The sequence below is a fragment of the Melanerpes formicivorus genome, unplaced genomic scaffold, assembly GCF_026170545.1.
Source record: "Melanerpes formicivorus ecotype bairdi unplaced genomic scaffold, bMelFor1.0.p_v2 SCAF_17, whole genome shotgun sequence".
Lineage (NCBI taxonomy): Eukaryota > Metazoa > Chordata > Aves > Piciformes > Picidae > Melanerpes > Melanerpes formicivorus.
Window position 1 is genome coordinate 6,086,663 of NW_027142369.1, and position 18,649 is coordinate 6,105,311.

Below are 18,649 nucleotides of genomic sequence, written 5' to 3' on the forward strand. Positions count from 1 at the left end.
CAAAATGTGCTTAATCAATTTCATCTGGAAATACAGACCACAGTGTAAATGAGAATAGGTTGGGACTGAAATGTAAACAAATTAATTTTAGAAGTCTCCAGTGGTACTGCTTGAGTCTCCAGCTGTGTATTACTGTAACTTTAGAGAAGATCAAGCAAAATCTTCCTTAAACTTTACCTCATGTGTTTCATTAATATACAGTGCGTGGGGGTTTAATGATTACCTTTTACATGTTAATAAGTCAAAACACATTCAAGATCAAACCAACCACCAGTTCACCAAGTTAAGGTAAATTCAGCTTTAAACCAAGAACAGAATGTATGTTCTTGCTGCCAGTGTTCTGTTCCACATTATTAGCATAGCTCTTCACTGACTAAATCCTTGCCATGCCTATTGACAGAAATATCACATTCCACTTGCTAAGTAAAAAAGAAACTGATGGTACCAAGGGATGAGATGTAAAAAACACACCAAACCAAAAAACTAAAAACCCTTTCACTGATTTCAATATGGTTCTCCATGTTTCCATGAGAGAGAATTGTGTACTCTACCATGACTTTATTGCAGGCATCTTCATCCTGTTTCATTAGACATCGCTGTTAACAACTGAACTGATGAAAGTGTGCATGGATAGTGAAAATTAAAACAGGAGCTCTAAACTGGGATCAAAACCCAGCACTTGCTACACCTTTCCAACAGCACTGTATAAACATATTTCTGGCTGGTAGCCTGACCAGGAACCCTGTAGGCACTTGACACACCCCTTGCAATGACAGGTGCTCCAGGAATGTAGGATGAGGCCCCCGAGTGAGGAAGTCAAAAGACCTTTGTTTAAGATTTCTGCTGATACCTGATGTAATGGAAAGCTTTTACAAAACAATGTTTACGGGATAGGACAGACAATAAGGAATTGATGGATTAAACAAAAGAGATAGATACTGTGTTTGCTGAAAGTTGTGCTTTATGGTAATACTAACATTGTGATTACCATGTGGAGCATTACCGTACTGGAAATACGTATCTACCCAGTGGGTGAGCTATATAAAATCATTTCCTTGTCATCAGTGAGGTGAGTGCTTCACATTTCCTTTGTAAATTAACTTGTCAGCTTTCATTCTGAGAACTGCCAAACTTTCATGAAAGGATTAGAAAAGCTAGACAAAAAGAGATATTTTTTTTTTTATTTCATTACAATATTTTCATATCTGTATTTTTGGACTGATGGTAGCAACTGTTTTTTAAAGACTCTCCTGCAGGCTACCAAGTTAAAGTAATAAAGAAACCCACCTTTTCATTCTTCTTCAGCAATAATCTAACTTAAGATATGTAGGTTATATCTAAGCACTTTCTTCTTGCTTCAGAATTTTATACAGGTTATATGTTGCTGGGTAGTCTAAAAAATTGAAGCAGGTATTTTCTAGTTGAAAGTTCCTTGTCATCTGTGATGACATGGGTATCCAGTTCATCCCTAGAAAACACAGGGAACAGTTATTCTCTGTCCTTTGCAATAGATTTTGTGTATTAGAATATTAGAATTTTATCTCTATACTTTGTCTGTTTCAACTGAAACAATCCAGTACCTTCACTCTTTACTCACAGGTCAGATTTTCTTGCTCTTAATCTCGTAATTTCCTCTAAAGTCTCTCCATTTTGTTTGCATCTGTCTTGAAAGATGATGACTACAGCTCAATACCATGCTCCAGTTGGGGCTTTCCCCACACCAAATGAAGCAATGCCTAGCTTTGAGTCATGTGTGCAAATGTCCTCACTATGGTCTCAGGATGGTATTTCCTATTTTTGCAACAGTACTATATTGCTAGCTATTCTGAAGCACAAAATACTAGTTTCACCCTGTGAACATATATACTGTGCCCATTTCTGCTGTCAGGATGAACCTCCAGAAATTACTGTGCTATAAATCTGCCTCTGCCACCTCCTCCTTGTAAATTCCAACAGCAGGCTAATTTATTACAGACATCAGAAAATGTTTCAATGTTTTAAAAGTATGGGTAATTTGGGAGGCCTGCAATTAGCTTAAACAGCAATTAAGCAATTCACTTCATCATCCTGAAGTATTATCTCTGACATGAATATTGTCTGATGCACACTCAAAATTGAAAGGAATACAAAGAATCAGTGCCATCACATCACACCTCATTGGCTGAGATGGTGGCACATGCCATTCTGTGACTGATGACTGGATGAGTTCACAATGTCCCCATATCTGACCTTACAAATGTGATATTGAGCTATGTCCCCTGTGCACTTCATGTTATTTTGCACCTTCTTTCCACATTTACAGCCAATACAACAAAAATATCTGCTGCCAAAGTGCTGGACAGCCTTTTCTAAGGAAGCACTCGGTATAGGCTGTAGGGACTGTGAATGGAACTGAATGACTGCCAGCTTGATATTTGTGCAGAAAGATGCCAGCTTCACTGAGGGAGCTGATAAGAATTCTGGCTCCCTGACCAAACTGTGCTGTTTAGCTGTGTGGGATTTGAAGACGTGTTACTTTTTTCAGCTGGTTTATTTCTACTCACAGTAACAAGCTCACTTAACAGGGCCACCTTTTATGATGCTGTTGCCAAGACCATTTATCTCCCAGTCTACGTGCATGTCTCTCTTTATATGTATGTGCGTGTATGTAAATGTATGCATGATGGCAAGCAAGTGACAAGTCCCAGAACTCCAGAATATCAGGGATCTTTCCAATTTGCCATCTCTGGCTCTGACATCCAGGCAGTTGGATGCTAGTTTCTAACATAAACACAGTCCTGTTAGTTTCTCAGCTTTCACTCTGTGACTCTTTAACAGCACTCAGTAGCCGGTGTGCTTTACCTGGCACAACATGGCCACCTGATCATGGCCCCCATGAAGAATTTCTTTGTGGTAGCAATGCTGCTGTCTTCATCTGTGCACAGGGTACTGGCAGGAGGAAACTCTTGCGTGGCTGTCCAGTCCAGTGCAGCTTTCGGAGCATTGTCTTAGCTTGTGCTATTTGCTGCAGCATGGGGAATCAGCATGTTGTTTGTTTTCCTATGACCTATGACATCAGTGATGTATGCTTTTATACTTCAACCTTCTTTTTGTCTTGTATGTTGGGTAACTATTACATATGTTCTGTCACAGTCCTAGTAATTCTGCAGGAGCTTTTGCGAGTTGGGTGACTGCCACTGCTTTGCAAAGTCCAATGGTTTTAGCACAAAGTCACTGCAGAGTTTGTACTGTCACAGTTTCTTATCATAGTTTCCAGGTACAATCTGGTCTCTTTTGGGGCCCTCAATGAACTCCTCCAAATTTAAATATACATCACCTTGTCTTTCCAAAATGTCAGTTTTGTAGCTGTCACTTTTACTTGTAGCTCAGTCTTTATGAAACTGTCCTATAAGATGGCATAGTTTCATCACTATTAATTAGAAAGTAGCTCCCTGTTAAGAAGTAGTAAAAGCCTCAAGCACTGCATTGTCAGGTGTACTCTCAGGAGGCTGTGGCACCCAAATGCCAGGCTTCCCCCATTTCCAGACTCCTACTTCCCTGGGCATGCTTTGAAATTTGCTTGACTCTGTTCGTGTAGTACCTGTAAGCCTGGGCAATGTGGAACTCCTTAGATATCAGGGAGAGGGCTGCTGGGCTAATTGCTTAGCAGATACATTTTCAAGCATGCATTGTTGGCTCTCCTGTAAAAGACTAAGGATCACAGAAACTAGAAGCCGCTCTGCTGCACGAAAGCAGTTCATCAAAACATCTGCCAACCTTCCATTAGCCCAAGTTGCTCAAGGTCTCATCCAGTCTGGCCTCGAACAGCTCCAGGGAGGAGGCATCTGTGGCCTCCCTGGGCAATCTCTTCCAGTGTCGCATCACCCTCACTGTAGAGAATTTCTTCATTTAAATCTACCCTCCTCAAGCTTCAATCCATTCCCTCTTGTCTTACCATTACAAGCCCTTATAAAAAAATCCCTTCCATGTTTTTTTTGTAGGTCCCCTTTAGGTACTGGAAGGCTGCTATAAGGTCCCCCCGCAGCTTTCTTTTCTCCAGGCTGAACAGCCACAACTCTCGCAGCCTGTCTGCATAGGGGAGGTGCTCCAGCCCTCTGATCATCTTCGTGGCCTTCCTCTGGACCCACTCCAGCAGCTCAATGTCCCTCTTATGCTGGGGGCACAAGAAATGGATGCAGTACTCCAGGTGGGGTCTCACAAGTGCAGTGTAGAGAGGGAGAATCATGTAATCACATCCCTCATTCTGCTAGTCACACTTCTTTTCATGCATCTCAGGATACATTTACCCTTGTGGGCTGCAACTGAAACCCTCACGTCCTTCTCCTTGAGACTGCTCTTGAGCCACTCCTTGCCCAGCCTATATTTGTGCTTGGGATTGCCCTGACCCAGGTGTAGGACCTTGCACTTGGCCTTGTTGAACTTCTTCCTTCCCACTTTCATGTGAGCTGCTGGAAGTGTATTTCTCTTTTCTTGAACATCTGCTTCTGAGACACCAATGCAGCCAGCTGAAGAGATGAACAGCAACATCTTATTTTTTGGCAGAATATTGTACTTTGCACAGCTCACGTGTCCAGACCTCCAGCTGAGCTGGCTCAGATCTACCAATGCACAGTCCAGTTTATGTTGCACCAGCTGAGGATCTGCACCTGAATATTGGATTCATGGCGTGTTCTGCCAAAATTCCTGATGAAGTCTTGATGCAATTGGCATGGCTGGTATGCTTGTTGCTTTTGTTGACCAGGCTGTTACTTTGATCTGTTCCTACAGAGGGACATTTGCAAACAGTTTTGACATAAGTTTCTAAAGCACCGGAGAAACTTGTCATTCTGATGACCTTCCAGGGACTGATTAAAGGAAGTGAAACAGCTGGATGTGTTTGATTATGCTTTGTCTCTTAGGCAACTAAGAGAGGTGCAAGCAGGGACAGGGAATGAAGTGCTGATGAAATAAAGTAGCTGAGAACAAGTGGATGCCATAAATACCACTCAGTTTGACTAGAATATTAGCACCTGCTGTCTTTTGCAGAAAAGGTATTTGTAGGATTTTTACTCCCATAGCAAGGCACAGCATTAGCAGACGCAATACCGAACCCACACTGTTACATTTCTTTCTCCATCAATGTTGGCATTGCATGCAGAGTTAATACCAGAAATCCACTTGTGGTGTACTTTTGAATTCATTACACTTAAGGCTTTAATTTATGCACACAATGCAATGTGTCTGCACTAAAGAATGGCAAGCAGCAGGGTGGCATTTGGTCTACAAAATGCGGTTTGTGAGAAGAAAGCAAACTCAGACACATCCCAGAAAAGGACTAGAGCCTAAGAAGTCCTCTTCTACTCCCAAGATCTTTAGCACAAGAGCCTCTAACATCACCAAGGCACAAATTCCTTGCCTTTAAAATTAGTTGAGTGTACTAATCCTGATTTTTGTGCAGTCCTTCCTCTCTCTGTTTCTCCAGTTTTCCCTACTTTTCTTTCCTGAGCATTCTCACCCACTTTCCCCCCCATACAAGATTATCAGCTTAAGCCAGTCATGCTAGTCACAAATGCTGAATTGATTGTCACATTTTCATCCAGAATTCCTTGGGCTTACCTGTCCTGCTTTTAAACCCTCCAAGCCTTTTGATTTGAATCACCATCCAATCAAACAGTTCTTTGGGGATGTTTGTGGAACATCTCTCTGGAAGAGACTCACACTCTCTGTAAGGTGTGCGCTCCAAATCAAGTCAAACTTCCTGGAATTAAGCTGATTCCATTGGTGATTTTTTTTCCTGGTGTTCTGCACGAATCACAGAGTACATCTAAAACCAGTGGTTAGAAATCTCAGATCCTGCTCTCAAGGTTCAAGACAACTTGTAGCTGCCAGAATCAGCTCTTTGCTAGCAGAACATGGAGATTTTCAACCTCAGCACCAAGCTGACCATAGCAAGACTTGCAGTTTAAAATAGACATGCTGCATGTGAGTTTTACTGGAGTGCCAATTAGATGTACATGCTGGAAATTAGAGGGAGACAATGTCTGCTGCTGCTGGCTATTTTGTTATCTACAAATGAAACTTTTAAAGCATTTTGTTATACTAAACTCAATTATTAACTTCTGCTTCTGCTTTGAGTCCATGGTAATTTCAAAGTTCATCAAAACTGTCTTTACCAGTGTGAAGACACTACAACAACCAGGATCTTTAAAAGTGTGTTACTGTGAAACCCCAGCAAATGACCAACTCCAGAACATAATGCTCCAAAATACCCATGTTTCAACAAGTGTGTCTTCAGAGAAGCTGCTTGAGCTGCCTTGAGAACTAGTATTGCTGGAATCGTGATCAGTAATGATCTGAAAAGCTGCTCTAGCTGCTGTGTCAGAGCAGAGGAAAACACAGCTGAGCACCAGAGTCCTAAAGCAGCATGGGTTGCTTTCTCTCATTTTCTCCAAGCCTCTACAAGAATTGTTTTAGACAGTTAGTCATTGTGACGACTCATTTGCAAATCCAGGTAGATAAGGAAGAGCTATTTCCCAGTTTCCCAGATGCAGGAATCCTATATGTCAAGAGCTCAGGTCAGAGAATCCATCTGGGAGATAAACTCTGTAACTACCTGATGTCCAGGGAAAAAAAAAAAAAAAAAAAGATATTAAATTTGCTGAACTCAATTAACCATGAGAGCCAAATCCATAGGAAGGAAAGCATAACTAGTTCTAGAATTCAAAGGTCAATGAACACATCAGAGTGAAGCATTATTTAAATAAAAGATGATGAATTCACTCTCATGCCAGGGAAGTATCAAAAGAACCTAAGCAAATATCTAAATGCGTAATCTCCTGTCTTAAGTCACATCAAACAAAAACTTTGTCAATAGTTACAGGCATGTTACATTGGTTTGAAGAACAATGTTTTTTCCAAACAAAACTGCTGTCTTCACCTCCTTCACTACCTGCCTTTAACAGTCTCCCACCCAACCTGTGTTCACTGCAGGAAAAGGCACAGATAAACACGTACAGTTCCACCTCAGTTTGAAGGATTAACTATACCGATGCAGAGAAGACCCAGCCTTGCTTTGGGTGTACATACCACTTTCTTCTGATGCTCTGCATCACAGACCAAGAATTCACTCCTCTCCTATGACAAGTGACAAAGCCTGGCTATATTTAAAGCAAGTACATTCCTGTGACTGATTTTTGTGCCTTGCCGCCTTTTCTTTTTTAAGGCTCCCAAGATCTTTCAGTGCAGAGAGATCTGTGAACCATATCATTCCTCCTATGGAATATTTCCTTATTTAGCTGTTTCATAGCTCCAGAGAGTTTGGCAAGAGAGGGATAAAAAGTACGACACGTCAGCCTCTCCCCTTGGGCATCTGGCAAGGCATTCCAGTCCCCAGGCTAATAAGCATTTCTCAGATCATGTATACAAGAAGTACAAGCCTTCCTCCACCTGGAAGTGCAGTTTTTCATGACTCTTCCTTGAGCCTTCTTTTTCTCAGAGCACAGGTAATGACAGTCCAAAAGCCATAGTGTCCTCAAAGATCAGAAGTACAAACAGCTTGCTCCTTCTTATCATCAGCCAAAATGATTTCCTAAGGTAATTTTGGGGAGAGGAGAAAGGGAAGTGAAAATACCCATGCACATAATGAATTACAAATGGTTTGTCCTGTTGTCATATTCAATGGTAGTATCCGACACAAAAAACTCCAAATAGAACCATACCATCAAAACTGGGAGATAAGGGAGCTCAGGAATGCAGAGCATGAGACATGATCCAAACCTTACATCTGAAAGCCTCCTGCTTGTAGTTACTTCTTTAAACAGCAAAAGCAGGACATTTCTAATGCTGGCCCAGTAACAGATGAAGAAGGGAAACATTGCTAGAAATGCAGAAAGTTAATTGCAAAACCCAGACATTGTTTAAAAACTTGAAAACTTGTTTATGCTGAGGAAGAAGAGCAGTCTGCAGGCAAATAAAAGGCAGGGAAGAGTTGCACAGTCAGAAACATGGGGAAAAATATCAGCACAGAATATTAATTTCAAAGCCACTGAAATCTATGGGAAGAATTGTATTAAGGGATGCAGATCTACTCTCAGCAAAATTCAGGCTCTCCAGAAGCATCACTGTGAAGAGATTTTTTTTTTTCTATCAAAAAAGATAAAACATAAGCTGTGTGTTTCCTTTTGTTAGATAAATCGTATCGTCACAACGCTGCAGTAACTGAACTAGATTTGGAGACTGGTTGTTTCTGCTGAATTCAATGGAAGTTTTGCCACAGATTGGGAGAGATGATGGCCTGCTCCTCACTGCAAGCTAGAGGAAATAATGTAAATCTGCTGGAACAGTGTTTGTGGAACATGGTGCTGATTTTAGTAATGGCTTTTTCCATGCATCAAGCATGAGATCATGCACAGGGCTGTATTTACATGGTGATGTAATTTTACAGCAGAAGCTGGAAAAACAAGGAGGGTATATCATGTCCAAGCTTTCCACAACTATGCAGCCTTCCTCCCATGTCATACATATGTTGGCAGGATGAAAGTAAGAAGCGGGACAACCCTGCCCCAATTTCTAGACAACCTTATGCTTTGGCTGCAAAACCAACTCATAACTCAAAAGCAATCTCTGTCGGGCAGACAGTTTTCAAGTCCAACAGCATATGTGCTCAACTGAATGCTCACAAAATTACCTTTTGTTCTATACAAATGTCCTGCCAACAAAAGAGCAAACCAAGAATGTCTTAATGGATTTAGCAATATGGCAGTATTTGTGTTGTGATCACAAAAGATCAGATACTCAAATACACAATTATTTTCCAAGTAACATTTTCTAAGAATGTGGTTTACAAACTGTTACACCCACTCAAATTTTGAGGTAGAATGTTGCATTTTTTTACCTTAAAAGGAATGCCATGCCATGTCATTAAGACGTAAAGACTTGAAAAAGAAATCTGTTGGCCTTGTTTACATACAGAGTGCTATTAGTCACAAATAAATAAACTTAAAGCAGAATTGTTTGATTAACCACTACAATTACATACACACTTTCTGGAACATCTGATTAAGTTTAATCTGTGGTTGGTTTCTAACGAAGCAGGCGTGAGTACTCTGCGTGAGTAACATTCGGTGCAAGATTGTAACTGTTCTGACAGTTCACCCTACATCCATTTTGGAGGTGACTGAAATAAAACTTGTGCAGCTTCTGAAGCTCTGCTGCTTCCATCAAAATTCTTGCTAAGTTAGAAAGCTGAGTGAACTACCTAGAGGCACCAGCAACACCAACTATAAACCATACGTGCCTTATATCTACAAATTAAGTGAACTGACAAAACAGCTTCCCTACTTGGCAGTAACAACCAAAACAGCAGCTGAATGTGCGTTAAAGGGACAACATACAGCTGTCACCATTAGCAGAGTGCTCAGAGACACCTTTTTTCCTTCTTTTTGCATGTACCCTAGAGTACATAAAGTTCCTTGCTAATTTATATCATGGCTTGGTCTTCAAATGATGCATCATTTTCCTTTTCTGGAAAGCTGCCTTAGTCTCAATAAGCCAGGAGTTGAATTTGGAGGAGCCAAAGTCTCACATGCGTTTATAGTGAGGCAGTCACTAAGCAGTAAAGCCAAATAGTCTGCACTTAGAAGGCAGGATAACTCAGGTGATTTCTGCCTGGCCTTTTAAGACATTCAATTTGAAATAACACCTGCTGGGACACCCCACTGTATAGCCAGCTGTACACTGGGACTGGTGCTAAGAACATGCATGCATGCGCTTGCACCGTTTTCTCTCCAGGACTGTTGTCCAACGTGACAGCCATACTGAGCGGCTCTAGACACAAGGAATGCTCAATGAAAAATGCTTTATATGACAGCCAGTAAGTTTGTCCAGCTGATTGATTATACTACCCCACAATTCAAGAGTCAGTCGGTGTGTATGCACCCCAGTGTTTTCTCAACGAGCACCTGGAAAATAAAAGTAATCTACATGGACTTTTCCTTCCAACCACTTTCCATTCCTACACATCCTCTGCAGCACCTCTTGTACAGATGACCACACAACTAACTAATCATTGGCAGTCCTCATCCTCCAAAAGTTTCCTTTTCCGATGCACTTTTAGTAGTCCTTTGGACAAACTGTTTACCTGGCAGGCATCCTCAGAAGCACCAGAACAAGAATTATTGAGGACTGGATTATTATCTCAAGTGATGATAGGCTGTTCAAAGCACAGCTTTGCTGATGCACTGAACTTTTGGGTTTTGAGCTGGGCAGGTCCCTCTCCATCCCTAGATGATTTTCCTCAGCAGTGAAAGCAAAAGGAGTTCCTGGCTTCCTCCCAGGATCTTAGGCGCCAATAATTAGGACACAAGTAGGGCACAGTAGTTTCAAAAAAAAACCCCAACAACCAACCCAACAAAAAAGCCCCAACCAAAGCAGTGTAAGTTTGTTTTCTTTATCTTCTTACTGCAGCTGAGTATTGCCTGTTTCCCTCTCTAGCTTGCTATGCACTGCAAGGCTGGAGTGCACACAGAGGTGGACATCTCAATGCTCCACTGCCATGCTCTCAGTAATGGAGTGTGCACTGAGTCAGCTGAGATCACTGACAAGTGGAACTGAATTTTGTGCAGTGGGACACATTGAGGACTTTGTGCTTTCTAAATCACTATAGTGCTCTGCACAAATTAAGGGAAAAAGTCTGGGCAACAAGGAACTTAAATGCTCAGTTTAGTAGGGAAAAAAACCCAACCAACGTACTAACAGCGTCTTTAGCCAACTCTTAAGAACTCACAGAATTCTTACATGAAGGTACACACAACTGCAGAAAATCCCAAAGCCTGGGAATGAGCACAGGATGAAGCAATACCTCAGAGTACATTCTCCAGAATGCGCTAGTCCCTCTGCATATCATGCAAAGAGAGGCCTTGCATCTCTCTTCAGTGTGTTAACTGTCAACTCCTCTACATGCAACTCTACATGAAATATTGTTCCATACTTGGCATTTTCTCAGAGAAAAAGGTAGATCTTGAACTTCAGTTGGATATGCTGATGAACACTGGTATAAACAATGGGGAAAAAAGATAGAATGTTTTCTGTTCAGAATATTTATTATAAACATAAAGATTAAATATTAACACAGAAATAAAAAGAGACATTATTAGTTAGGCCTTTAAAAGGTTAAGTCCTAAACCAGTCGAAAAAGTCCATTTAACACAGCATCCACTGAGTTGGCAGTCTCTGTAGAACCACTGCCACGTAATTGAAGCCTCCAAAATGCTGGGACATTCTTTATACAGCATTCTGTATAAAGAAACAGTTTGTACTTTTGTTTAGTTCAGCCTCAATGAGTGAAAAAGATCCACATATTCAAGTAAAGATACTCCAAGAATATCAGCTCGGTCCAGTTCCATTTTACCCACAGGCCAGGCACATCTCAAATGTTGTGAAACCGTCTGAAAGTGATGCTTGTCAGTCAGGATCCTCTGAGCCTACTGGGAGCTTTGCAAAGAGTGCCAGTAAGATCTAGGATTGATGTTTGTTTTCTGAATAACATGCAAAACTTCGTCAGTTCATTTATGAAAACTAGTCAAAAGGTAGAACGTGTAAGAGCCTGGGGGAATCCTGTTTGCCCATTTTCAAAATACTAAATTTCAACACAAAAATATGAATAGTGGAAGTTTTAAAAGCTTTAATTATCAGCTGATTAAAAAAATTAAAATATCTAAGAGATTAAATTTTTTTCTTGAGCCTTACTCAAAGCCCCAGAGTAAAAAAAAGATGCTCTGAGCTCTATGTTTAAATACAATGTACTTTCCTGTTAACAGTTCTCACTGTTCCTTTACCTTCCAGCAGTGAGTGCCCTCACTGCCATTCTAGTTCAAATTATAAAAAGGACACAATTATTCAGCATCTATACAAGCAGATACATTTTACACTCCAGACAGTCAACAGGAAGTGTGTAAGCAGTGGCTTTAAAGGAATATATATATCTGAAGGGGGCCTACAGGAAGGCTGGGGAAGGACTTCTCAGGATCTCAGGTAGTGATAGAACTAGGGGGAATGGAATGAAGTTGGAGGTGGGGAGATTTAGGCTAGATGTGAGGAGGAGGTTCTTCACCATGAGAGTGGTGAGACCCTGGAATGGGTTGTCCAGGGAGGTGGTCGAGGCCCTGTCCCTGGGGGTGTTTAAGAGCAGGCTGGATGAGGCTCTGTCCAGCCTGATCTAGTGTGGGGTGTCCCTGCCCATGGCAGGGGGGTTGGAACTAGATGATCCTTGTGGTCCCTTCTAACCCTGAATGAAACTATGAAATTCAGTAGTTAAAGCGGTGACAGGAGGTCTGCACTTCTAGATCAATTATATACATGGCATTTTCCTGCTTGTGAATAAGCCCTTGAAAATATGAGGACTAATAGAAAAAAATCATCTTAGAATTTTGTAGAGAAAATAGAATTTGCAACAAAAATATGACTAACTTCTTCTTGCTATAGAAACAAGTAACAAAAATATACTCCCACGTGTGATTTTTCAGCATCTTAGACATGTAACTTCTGTAGTGGTAGCCCAGCTTTTAAACAAAGTCTGCATTTGAATAAATATCAGAAAACACTTCTGTCAGTAAATATTTGCTTACACCTTCATACATGTTAGTCTGGGTTTTAGCAATGTAAGCAAATTCTAGAACACTGTTATTAGACAGGAAGTGGTTTACATATAAGAAGTCTATATAAGAAAGTAGTTTATCTAAAAATATTGGCCTTGATCCTAGGCAGAGCTGTTGTCTCCTTTTATTATTCCATTTATTCCAAACAGAGGAAGTCTGGAGGGCCCCACTTGCAAAGATCACAGCTAGACAGAGAAACTCAGACTCAGACTCTCTCTTCAGAGAGAAGAAAGAAGGAAAGCCCAAGCTACAGGCACGTCAGGGTACTGAGGAGCCCTTTGTCAAAGAGAAGGGATTAGGAAAGCCTTTAAGTACTGCCTTATTGTGTAGGTCCCTTTATGCCTTCTCCTGCTGACTTGCTTTTCCCACTTGCTCAGGCACATGTTGCTCTGATCAAATGATGTAAACACAGGTGCACCCCAGAGGCTCAGAGGTACCTAGGACTAAGCCCACTGACCGAGCTGATGCCCAGGGACTTTGGCATCTGCCAAAGACAAGATTGCAGATGAGGATGACATCAGTGACTAGTGGAGAAGAAGCTGATTCAAGCTGCTTCTCTTGAAGATTTCTGTGCTCTTATAGAGACCCTGACAGGGGAAAAAGGAAAAAAAAAATTCAAAGCAGATTTTTAAAATTCAAACGAGTGCTTTCCCCAATTCTTAAGTCTTCCTGCTAAAAATATTTAGCCAGAATTTCTCTTGGTGAAATGGAATTTTCCCAGTTACCATGGAGGTGTGATGCAGTGGAGAACTTCTGGAGAAGTTGTGTAGACAGTATTTTTCTTCTTATTTATACCATTTTGAACAGTGTAGGAATATCTTTGTAGAAAAAAAAAGTCAGTCCTGAGTTTCATCTCCAGTCTTCAAGATAGACCAAGGCTATACCATTTCACAACAACTTTTTCAGGGTTGGCAATAGTGTCTTTCCACTGCTCTACTGCTTCGCTGTTATTGCTATCAGAACTTATCCAGATCTGCAGTAGAAAACAAAAATAAAAGTAAAAGTCAGTTCACCTGATATAAAACAGGAGCCTGCCTTTATTAGTTCCAAATAAATGCTACAGACGTGTAGCGTGAGGTAATGTGTAAACTGAACCAAAGCATGACAGCAGCAAATACAGTTCTGTTAGGACTAACACACTTTGGCTTTCAGCTGGGAACACAGGGAGTCTGGGATTAAATTTAGCTTCTGAAACAGTTTAAAGAACTCACTACATACTAATGTTTCCCTTCTTTATAAGACTTTTTAAGCCAAGCATTCCTTGCTCCATTCAAATGCACGTGCTAGGGTCATGGGCTCATCAGGGCCAGTGATGGCTCTATGCATTCAAACTCCAGTTGGCTACAAGCCATCTGGCCTCCCAAGCTAGCTGTCCAGCATTTTCATGAGCACACTCCAACAGACGGCCAAGCCTGCATTCCATGGAGGTTCTGAACATGCCCCTACCACGCATAGTCATGCAGTAAGAGTCCATTTCTTCTCAGTATTCAATTAATGAATAGTGGTCATGAAATGAGGAAATAAGTTACAAGTAGGAAGTTTTCCCCCTGAACATTATCACCAGTCTCCATTGCCAAAGAATTCTGCTTATGTAAGTAGGTATCATTATTTACAGGGCTATTTCCCCAAGTCTTCCAAGAATGAGTCCCTTTAAGACTTCTCAGAAACCTTCACCATGAAGTACATTTAGCCTACAATGCTGAGGCGTGAGTCCTCAAAGAAATGAGAGCAATGCCTTCCAGAACACTAGAGCTGATGTTTCATCCACAGAGATTCAATGTACATCTTGCTCATGATTAAAGACACGTCTGTAAAAGCAGCCTAATCTAAGTATTGTCTGCTTAGAACAGCATCCAATTAAACATCATTCTGAAGAGCAAAGATAATCGATCCAGCTATACTCATCTTTTTTCCAGCTACCCGGCCAATTGCTCAAAGTATATTTTCCCCTGAGCTATATTTTATGTCTTCATGTGTTATGTGGCAGTGTCTGCCTGCATAAGCTAATACAACCTACTCCAAATAAGCTCCTCTCCTCTAAGGAGAAGTAGCTCATTTCCTACCCCCCTAAAAATAAGGCCCATGATTAAATGTAACTCATCAGATCGAGATGACCTCACACGCTGCCAATCATACCCAGTTATTTTTGTCCCAAGTTAGCACAACCGAAAAAAACACGTGGTGGTTTGGTTGGTTTTTTTGTCCCCTTTTCCTACTCCAAATCCAGTTCCACCACCAAGAATCACAGAAAGATGGAATGTGTGACATGAGGCTTCATAAATTGGAGGAACTTCACATAATTCCTACTGGCACATCATATCTTACAGCACATCAGCATCTCCTGCAACTATACATCTTCAGTGTGTACAAGAAACATCACCAGAATGGGACAGTACCATTTTCTGTACCTAAGGATAGGAAAGTCCTTCATCTGACAAAGGAGATAGTAAAGGTCTCAAAATCAAGTCTACATAATTCCTTTATGCATATAGTAAAATTCTGCTACTAAATCTAGCTGGGTCAGGAAACATACAGAGCTCTACAAACAGCTCTGGCTTGCTATACCAAGAGGAAAAGGACAGCAAGAAGGGGCAGGAAGATGGTAAATGGGAACAACCACAAAGAAAACAGAGAATAAAAACAATCATAGAATCATTTTGGCTGGAAAAGACTGCTAGGATCATTGAGTCCAACTGTAGACCCAACACCACCATGGTCATGAAATCATGTCCCCAAGTGCCATGACTACGCATTTTTTGAACACCTCCAGAGATAGTGACTCCACCACCTCCCTGGCAGCCTATTCCAATGCCTGACCACTCTTTCTATAAATGATTTTTTCCTAACATCCAATCTAAGCCTCCTCTGGCAAAACTTGAGGAAATTCTCTCTCATTCTAGCACTTGATACTAGAAGAGAGGAGGCCAACACCAACCTCACTACAACCTCCCTTCAGGTAGCTGTAGAGAGCAACAAGGTCTTCCCTCAGGTTCCTCTTCTTCAGACTAAACAATTCAAGTTCCCTCAGTCAGTCCTCATAAGACTTGTTCTCTAAGCCCTTCACCAGCTGCATTGCCCTTCTCTGGACATTCTGCAGCACTTCAATGTCTTTCTTGTAGTTAGGCCCAATACTGAATACAATATTCAAGGTGAGGCCTCACCAGCACCAAGTACAGGGGCACCATTACTTCCCTACCCCTGCTGGCCAAACTGTTCCTGATCCAGGCAAGGATGCTGTTAGCCTTCTTGGCCACCTGGGCACACTGCTGGCTCATGTTCAGCCATCTGTCAGCCAGCATCCTCAGGTCCTGGGGCAACTATCCAGCCACTCTCCTCCCAGCCTGTGTCATTGTGGGTTGTTGTGTCCCAAGTGCAGGACCCAGCACTTGGCCTTGTTAAACCTCATACAACTGGCCTTGGCCCACTGATCCAGCCTGTCCAGATCTCTTTGAAGAGCCTTCCTACCCTCAAGCAGATCAACATTCCCACCCAATTTAGTGTCACCTGTAAACTTACTGAGGATGCACTCAACTCCCTCATCCAGATCATTGATAAAGATATTAAACAAGACTGGGCCCAAAACTAATCCCTTGGGAAGACCACTTGTGACAAGCCACCAACTGTATTTAACTCTATCCAACACCACTCTGGGCCCAGCCAGTCAGCCAGTTTTTACCAAGCAAAGCATCCCCCCATCCAAGCCATGAGCAGCCATTTTCTCCAGGAGGATACTATGGGACACTGTGTCAAATGCCTTACTAAAGTCCAGGTAAACAACATTCACAGCCCTTCCCTCATCCACTTAGTGGGTCACCTTGTCATAGATCAGGTTGGTTAAGCACAACCTGCCCTTCATGAACCCATGCTGACTGGGCCTGATCACCTGGCTGCCCTGCACATGCTGGATAATGGCACTCAAGATGATCTGCTCCGTGATTTTCTCACTTACCAAGGTCAGACCTACAGGTCTGTAGTTCTCATGGTCCTCTTGGCCCTTCTTACAGATGGGCATCACATTTGCATGCCTCTAGTCAGCTCACAAGTTCAGCAGGTGCCTTTCCCTAGTTGGCTTCTTCACCAGCTGTGTCAGGAAGTTATCCTACACACACTCCAAGAACCTTTGGAACTGCTCCCTCTCTGCTGTGTAATACTTACTGAAGACATCAGGGAATTTGAAGTCCCCCACAAGAAGAAGGGCTAGCCATTGTGAGGCTTCTGCCAGATGCCTGAAGAATATTCTCCATGTCTCTTCATCCTGGTTGTGTGGTCTGTAACAGACTCCCACCAGGATATCTGCTTTGTTGGCCTTTCTCCTGATTCTTACTCAACCCTATCATTACCATCATTAATCTCAATACAAATCAAAATACTCCCTGACACACAGGGCCACCCCACTGTCTCTTCCTTGCCCAGAGCCTAGACGACAAGTTTTATGGTGGTCAAAAATATATGGTCACAGAAATGCTTTCAAAGGAATATTACTGAAGCTCCAAAGCTGCAACTGCTTACAAAAGGAAAAAAAAAAAAAAAGGAAAAAGAGAAAGAGCACTAACTAAAAATATTAAAAAAAACCCTTGTGTTATCACTTGATCATGGATATTTACAATACTGTGCTCATGTCAGCATTATTTTAGCCAGGAAGGCAATCTGATAGCATAGCTGTTGATACTTCCTTTCACACACAGGTTTGTAATTGTATTGGTATGGTAAGCCAATGCACTCCCTTTCTGTACACTACATTGCAAGTTCTGCATCTCCTGTGAGAGCTTTGTTTCTTTTCCTTTCAAAAGCCTACAAGCAAGGAAGAGATTGTATGTCTGTCTGGGGGAAGGAATCTTCCACACAATAATACACACAAAAATTACTTAGGGATTTCTTTTGAAAGAGAACAATCAGCTCCCATCCTGATGTTAGAGCATGTTTAAGGGTTACATCTCGAAGGGTTTATTAAAATGTACTATTTTGCTGTACGGCACCTTATATAAAGTATTTGAAAACTCATACCAAGAATCTCGTGGAACCGGATTTTAAGTAAACCATGCTAGTTAGCAGAAACCAACCTGTCCTAGGAAATGTTTTCTTCTAACTGAGCTTCTGCTGTAGAGCTTGATGAGAAAGCTAATTCCTTGTTCAACTTGGCTAACTGGAAAAATCATGGTTTCTTGCCACTTCACTTGGCCGTTGGTGGACTTCAGAAGACGAGTCTTCTTCTTGTAGATAACCCCTTCTGTACTGAACATTCCAACTTTCACAAAGAAATCTAGCACAAAAGGGAGGGAAAAAGGCATAGCACACAAAGGGTTACTCACAAACATACCCAAAAAGGAACTGAGAAGATCCACATGTATGGTTCAAACTGGAACAATTTCCCAAAAGTCTGGCCAAAAAAAACTGTACAACAGCTTTCTTGACTAGTCACAGAAACAGAGTGTGTTCAATAATACTAATTTGATTAGCACAGTATCCAAGCAGCAAGTGCAAGCTAATGCTCTTGTATGTCAGGATTAATACTGGGACAAAAAATCTTCCAAAACACATAAACACATAGCTTCAACCAAACAAAAAGTAATCAAGCAAGACATCTGTGGGAACAAGCCTTGGCAGTGCTAATCTACTGCACAATATGTTAGCCTGAGGTTTGTAAGGAATGTTATGAATTGCCAACCCATTTTAGCAGTAATTTACCTGTTACAAACGCTTTTGGACAGGAGGCATGAGACAGCTAGTGCAACTTACTCGAAGAGAGCGGTGTAGATGAAACTGGAAGGTTTTGTGCTTCAAGAATCTGTAACTGAATCCTCCTGTTTACTGCTTGAAAACAAGTTCCTATTTGAAGTTCTGCACGGCGCACCTACAAACAGAAGAATGTTGCCATAACATCTGGATTAAGTTGCTTATAAACTCAGGAAACACAGGAATTCTGTCATATGTTGGGCTCCCACATTTCTCTCTGGGATTTCCTGGACAGAAATACAAGCATGCATTGTATACACAACCTGCAGATGTACAGTAAGTGC

At 41.6% G+C, this 18,649-nt stretch overlaps 1 protein-coding gene across 2 annotated transcripts in view; it reads right to left on the reverse strand.

The window, feature by feature from the left end:
* Positions 1 to 11,111: 11,111 nt before the first annotated feature.
* Positions 11,112 to 18,649, reverse strand: part of TC2N (tandem C2 domains, nuclear) — a 35,261-nt gene continuing 27,723 nt past the window's right edge. For both annotated transcript variants that reach the window (XM_068148789.1, XM_068148788.1), the window contains exons 11-13: positions 18,369 to 18,483; positions 17,693 to 17,892; positions 11,112 to 13,605 (exon numbers count right to left, since the gene is read on the reverse strand). In XM_068148789.1, coding sequence (XP_068004890.1) covers positions 13,495 to 13,605; positions 17,693 to 17,892; positions 18,369 to 18,483 — 426 coding nt within the window. In that variant the 3' untranslated portion in view covers positions 11,112 to 13,494. The remainder of the gene's footprint in view (positions 13,606 to 17,692; positions 17,893 to 18,368; positions 18,484 to 18,649) is intronic.